At 49.1% G+C, this 6,476-nt stretch overlaps 1 protein-coding gene across 1 annotated transcript in view; it reads left to right on the top strand.

The window, feature by feature from the left end:
- The first annotated feature begins 4,860 nt into the window (after window positions 1-4,860).
- The window catches only part of Pet117 (PET117 homolog), a 3,847-nt gene continuing 2,231 nt past the window's right edge, over window positions 4,861-6,476 (top strand). The window contains exon 1 of the mRNA XM_004635600.2: window positions 4,861-5,230. Within this exon, the coding sequence (XP_004635657.2) occupies window positions 5,102-5,230 (129 nt within the window). The 5' untranslated portion in view covers window positions 4,861-5,101. The remainder of the gene's footprint in view (window positions 5,231-6,476) is intronic.

Raw genomic sequence — 6,476 nt, 5'->3', positions numbered from 1 at the left:
AGTTTCTGAACTCCTAATAGTTTTAGCATTGTGGAAAGGTCCAAGTCCCAAGTTTCTTCTGAGATTTAAGGCAAACTCTTAGCTGTGAGTTTGACAGAAAAGTCAAACACTTCCAACATTCAATGGTACAAAATAAACATTACAAATAATGGGTTTCAAATGAATGGGACCAAAGCAAGTCCAAAATCAGCAGGGCACACATGAAGTCCTGTAATTTCATGTGCAGCATCTGTGGCAAGATATGAACTCCAAAGGGCTTGGGTGGCTCCACCATCAGGGTCCTGCTGGTGGTGTTAGCTCCCATGGCTTCTGTCTTGGGCCAGCTTTGCTCCACCTTCCACTTTTCCTCAGATGATTCATGTACCTGACATCTCTAAACTTCTGGGGTCTCCCCTGTACCTTTGGCTTCACACATTGCCCTCTCAGGAGCACACTGCCTGGCTTCCCAAGCCCTCTGAGATCTGGGTGGAAGCCTTTCGACCCCACAACTCTTTATCTTCTGCACGTGCCTAAAATCAGGGAGGGAGGAGGTACAGAGAGAGAGAGAGAGGGGAAGAGAGGTTTTTAGTAGGATGGTGTTATGGTTTGTAGCTCGTTGCCCCCCATCCAAGCCGCATGTAAATCATGGGGCGGTCACCGCTTGAGGGGCAGGGCCAGGCTCGAGGGGCGGGGCCAGATAACCAGGGCGGGGCTTGAGGGGGTGGGGCCAGAGAGGTGCAAACCGTTAAACTGACAGCATGCACTCCCCCACACACCTCCCTGCCTGGTAGCCTCTCTTGCAGGTATGGATCGGATCATCCTGGATACAGCAGCACAACAGCCTCTTTTCCAGACCCTGTAGCGCAGGATGGCAATGTCTCGAGGTCTTGCTATGTAATTCAGACTGCTTTAAACTATGAAATCTCTGGTAACTGTGAGCTAAATAAACGTTTCCTTCCCTAAGCTTGAGTGTCGGGTATTTGTTCCAGCAACGACAGAAGAGTAACTAAGACAGACGGCCTAGGCCTGAGGTCAACCTGAGGGGTGAGATGCCAACACAGCCTCTCAAGACCTGCATGTTAAAGTTCTCCCAGTGTTATGGTTTGTGTCTAGGTGTTCCCCCAAAGCCTCATGCAGTCTTGGAGTGGCTTCTGGAATTTGTGATTGATTACTGTGGGTGTGGTTGCTGCACCTGCCCTGGGGCAGGTAATTTGCATTTCAGTGTAAGGTGGGAAGAGAAGCTAGCTGCTTGAGCTGCTGCTGCTACTCTCTGCACTCTTGCTCTGTGCCGCAGCCATGAGAGGTTGCCTTCTGTCATGTGCTGCTCTGCCTTGGAGCCAGCTGCGTATGGACTGAAACCTCCAGTAACTGTGAGCTAAATAAACCTTTCCTTCCTTCATTTTGAGTGGCAGGTATTTGTCCCAGCAACAAGAGAAGAGTAATTAAGACACCCAGGTTCCCTCAAGATTTGGACAATATAAAAGGACACAGGGGCTGGGATATAGCTCAACAGCTTAAGCACCTGCCTGGCAAGTGCAAGATCCTAACTTCAGTCCCTGCCTCCTCCTCTCTCCAAAAAAAGGACACAGGAGCCAAAAAGAGCTTGCTAGCTTGGCTCTCCTCGTGATAGCCTGTCCTGCTTGCTCCAGAGTGTGCTTTTATCTTGCTTTTTCCTCTTTTACTTGATCTAGCTTGCTCTACAGAGCCAGTCTCTTTCTTACTTTTACTTCTTCAAATAACCTTTGCCATTGTGTTTTGCTTGTTTCTTTCAAGTCTTTGTCCTAGATGAGAAGAACCTGGAATCCGACACCAGAAGGAGAGGCAACAGCCCCAAACCTGGTAACATTTATCTGATGAGCAGCGTTGTTTTTTTTTTTTTTTGGAGATTGAGTCACATTGTAGTTGAGCCTGGTCTTCAACTTGCCACCACACCCAGCCTTCTTTGCATGGTTTCTTTTCTTCTCTTTTTGGAGACAGGGTCTTGTGTAGTTCAAGCTGGCCTCGAGCTCACTTTGTGGCCTGGGCTGGTCTTGAACTCACAGTGATCCTCCTGTCTCAGCCTCCTGACCGCTGGGATTACAGGCATGCGCCACCACGCCAGGCTTCTTCTTCTTCTTCTTCTTTTTTTTAGATGGCTTCGTAAAGTGCACTTTACCTCTCAAGTCCAATAACATCAGAAACTGGACTGTGTTTTTAAGTCAATTTTCCTTGGGCTTGAGGTACTCATTCAATTTTTAGGTTTATGGTTTTATCTCAAAAAATTCATTCAAGTTCCTCTATAAATATACTTTCTGTTCTGTCAATCACTTCAGTTTTCCTTTTCAGGGTCACGAATAATGTGTGTAATGATCTCCTCTGCCTGCTTTTCACATTCATCATTTTCTTTGCAATCCTTTTTATCTCTGTGAATTTCAGTTTCCTTTGCCTGTCTTCCTCAGCTTGGTTGGGTAGGTCTGTCCTTGAGTGGTAGATTCTAACCCAGCAAAGTCTGATGGCAGTTCTCTGCGTTACTCTCCTGTCATGGACACGCACAAGTTACAGAGGGAGTGGGTTATTTTGGCTTATAGTTTGCAGAGGCTTCAGTCTACAGTTGCCGGCTCCAAGGCAGGGTTGCACGGCAAACAGGGGTGCTGAGGAGAAGCGGTCCATGGAGTGGCGGTGGGACTCAGAGAGAGGTCAAGGGAGAAGGGGATGGACCCTTCCAGTCACTCCCCTTCCATCAGGCTTCCCCTCCCAACACCACAGCCCATTGTACACCCATTAGTGGACTGACCCACGGATGAGTATCAGGCCCCCATGGTCCAGTGACCTCCCAGAGCCCCTGCCTAGGAGCGTGTCCCCATGTGTGATTTTGTGGCAATCTATAGAAACCCTAACAGCAGTCACTTGCGGAATGCCATCCCAAAGAGCATTGTGTTATGATTCTAACATATGAATTTTGGAAAAGACAACATTTGCTACTTGGCAACTATCTCTCTTGCCTTTTACATTGTGGGGATCAGATATACAGTCTGTTTCCCTTCCCAGGGCTGGTTTGAGGGGTAGAGGGTTACCCTTAATCCACAGTAAAGGTTTATTGGAAGAATCAGTCTAATCCACACCAGCAAAGGAAAAAAAAAAAAAAAAAACCAAACCAAAACCCAAAGCTGGCAAGTCCTGAATTTCCTTTTTGAAAACATATTCATTAGTAGAAACTCTTCAAGATGTCCTAGAAAACTGCTGTTATTCTAAGATACTGTACGTGCTTAAAAATGTTCTTAGGGCTGGGCATGATGGCATAATCCCAGCACACTGGAGATTGAGGCAGGAGGGTCACTGTGAGTTCGAGGGCAGCTTTGGTACCCAGTGAGTGCAAGGCCAGTTTATATACTGCATAGTGAAACCCTATCTCAAATAACAAAAGGACAAAAAACCCCAACTCCCCAAACAAAAAACAAAATGAAACAAAAACCAAAAGAAGTATTTAGGCTAGTAATTATTTCTTTTCAGCGCTTGACGCTTGACGGTATGCTAGTACTCTTTCACAACTCAGTAAGGACAGTGACCATGATCACATAAAATATTCCACTTAAACTTATGAATATTTAAATAGCTATTCTAATTTTTTATCTGACACAGTTAACACACCGGAGATTTGAAAAAGTAGAATACATTTCAAGAAGACAAGTTGAAACATAAGTTATGGTAAGAAAAAGGCCTTCTAACTCCCTGATGTGCATTCTAAACGCTCATTTCTGTGGAAGGTCAATACTGTACAGATATAAAAATATCTGGGGCCAGGGATATAGCTCAGGGGCACAGTGCCTGCCTGGCAAGCACAAGATCCTGAGTTCGATTCCTGGTACCAAAACCAAAACAAAACAAAACTGGTGTCTACCACAAGTATAAAGCAGTCTAGTATAATGGTTATTTCTGTAGAGAAACATACAAATGAGCTCTGATTACTTCTCATTTCAAGGTTTTATACTGGGGCTGGAACTCTGTTTTCCAATTCAATGACCTATCCTCCTCAGGATGGAAAAAAAAAAAAAAAGCTGAGGACAGAATGACACTTGGAAAAGGTATCTTTCTTTCTATTTTATTATACTTCTCCCCGGGCCCCTCCATGTTTCTAACTTTTATGTTAATTTGTTCTTTGTTTTTTGAGACAGGGTCTCCATATGTAGTTCAGGCTGGCCTTGAATTCATGGTGATCCTTCTGCCTCAGCCTCCTGAGTGCTGGAATTTCAGGCGTGTGCCATCACAGTCGGCTTATTTTATTACATTTCTTATAGTAATATTCTGGGGGCCAGGGAGATGGTTTAGTAGAATAAGTACTTGCCTGGCAAGTACACGGGCCTGAGTTTCATTCCCGGTTCCACCAAAAAAAAAAAAAAAGTAGTATTTGCTTCATACCACCTTACACTCTCAGTGACACTCAGAACAACGAACGGATCCTTTCTATCGTTTATTTTCCAGGTAATGGCATAAGGAATCCTGCAGTACTGGCCGGAAACTGAGGCTCCGAGAGTGCAAAAGCTCCTCTTGAAGGTTGCGGGGGTAGGGGCTGGGAGCACAGCTCGGTGGAGGAAGCTTGCATGGCCAATGCAAGCTCTGGGTTCCATCCCCTAGACCTAAGGGGGCGCCGCAGTGTGCGCCTGTAATCCCAACAGTGGGGAATTCATTCGGGAGGTCGAAGGGGGAGGATTCCTTGAGTCCAGGAGGTGAGAGTTCAGCTTGGGTAACACGGTGAGACCTAATTTCAGCAGCCTGCTTTTCAGCTGGAAGGATTTCGATCGCCACTTGCAATCATGGGGATTGAACCTACATCTTCGCACTGAGCAACATCCTCAGTCCTTTAATTTTTTTTTTTTTTTTTTTAAATCTTGAGGCAGGGTTTTGCTAAAGCAGTAAAATGCTCAAGTTGAGTTTGAATTTGCAATCCTCACCCTCAAGGGGTCGGGGCGGATAGGGCCGGATGCTGGATCACTCCGGGGCGGAGCGGTTTAGGACAGGAGTTTGAGACCGCTCTGCCCGCGCGGTAGGCAGGGCGCTTGGTGCTCGGCTTTCGATTGCTCGCACCTGGCACGACTGGGGCGCGCCAGTTCTGCGCTCGAGGGGTCGCGCCTGGCGGCATCTGCGCATGCTCGGCGACCCTTGCAGGCGGTGGCGCGGGATGTCGCGGGCCTCCAAGGTGGTGCTGGGCCTCTCTGTGCTGCTCACCGCGGGCACGGTGGCCGGCGTGCACCTCAGGCAGCAGCAGGACCGTCAGGTCAGTGGCGCGTGACCGCTCCTTCCGGGTCCGCGCGCGTCGGGCCTGAACCTGGGGTCTCTCTCACCCGCCCAGGCCTGGAGCACATTCTCGGGTTCGGTCCCGTGGGAACTGGAGCTGGGGTTCAAGGGTGTGTTGGGGTTAGGGTCCCCGCTTCCAGTCCCCGGGCTGCTGATCGCGACCCTCGCTATGGCCGGGGCCCTTGGCTGAGGTCGCTGTCACCCGTTGGGCGGACAATTCGCTGTGCAGACTGCAGGTTTTGGAAGGGACAGAGGTACCGGCCGATGTGCCTGGAGTTTGCCTTTGTGGACGCGTCCTTAGTTTAGCGATCGGCCGGTCGGCCGTGCGGCCCGAGTCCGCATTTCCTCGGAGTCGGCGGGCGTGTGAGGCCGGGGCGAGGGCCAGGCGGCACGCGGGGCGGCCTGGGAGTCAGGCCCGGACGCAAGTGCTCCGCGCGCCTGCAGCCTGCAGCCTGGTGGCCTCGCGAGTGAGCAGTCCTTAAACCGCGAGTAGTCCTTACACACCTTCTCAGGTGTTGGGGTTGAACCTTGTTTGCGGAAGAGGGAAAGTAATGAATGGGAGGAGTCGAAAGCAAGCAGAGATGGGAAATTTAAGATTCGGAATCCCCAGCTAGAGAGGAGAGATTTGAGGGTGGAGGTTTCCGGGGGCACTTTTGGGACTAGAGGCAGATCCCCTGTGTGGAAGGAAGAGAAGGGCCTGACCCCCAAGAAACTTGAGGGAGCAGAGAGCGAGGTCAGACCAGTCCTGAGATCGGTGAAGCCTGTGATTTTTGGGAGGGGTAGGATGTGGCTGTGTGAAGAGCCCTGGCTACAAATCCTGAGTCCTGGGAAGTTTGTTCAGTGTGACTGAGGCTTGGGACCCCACTTAAACCAGAATGGCTTGAGTATGGGGACTCCGTGTCGGTCTCCAAATATCCAAATCCACCCAGAGGACACGGACATAGCCAGGATGGAGAATCATGGAGGTTAGGAAAGTGGAAGACAGAAAGGTTTAGTCGTTTGGCGATTGGAAAAGAAGAAAAAGATTGAATGGGTAACTGGTGTTTATGTTGTCTCCCTACGTTCCTTAGAGACTTCTTTCTAGCCAGGGAAAATGTAGATTAAATGTAGATTAAGATTGGCAGGGGTCTGGCCCTAGCTCAGTTCTTTAAGTGGCTGCTTCCACAAAGCTGTCAGCCTCAGGTTGTTGTAGTTCCATCCCCACAACCCTCCAGCCAGCCAAAAGT

The sequence above is a fragment of the Octodon degus genome, unplaced genomic scaffold (assembly GCF_000260255.1).
Source record: "Octodon degus isolate 3935 unplaced genomic scaffold, OctDeg1.0 scaffold00073, whole genome shotgun sequence".
NCBI lineage: Eukaryota > Metazoa > Chordata > Mammalia > Rodentia > Octodontidae > Octodon > Octodon degus.
Note: the sequence above shows the minus strand (reverse complement) of the source record. Positions and strands in the feature narration are given on the sequence as shown.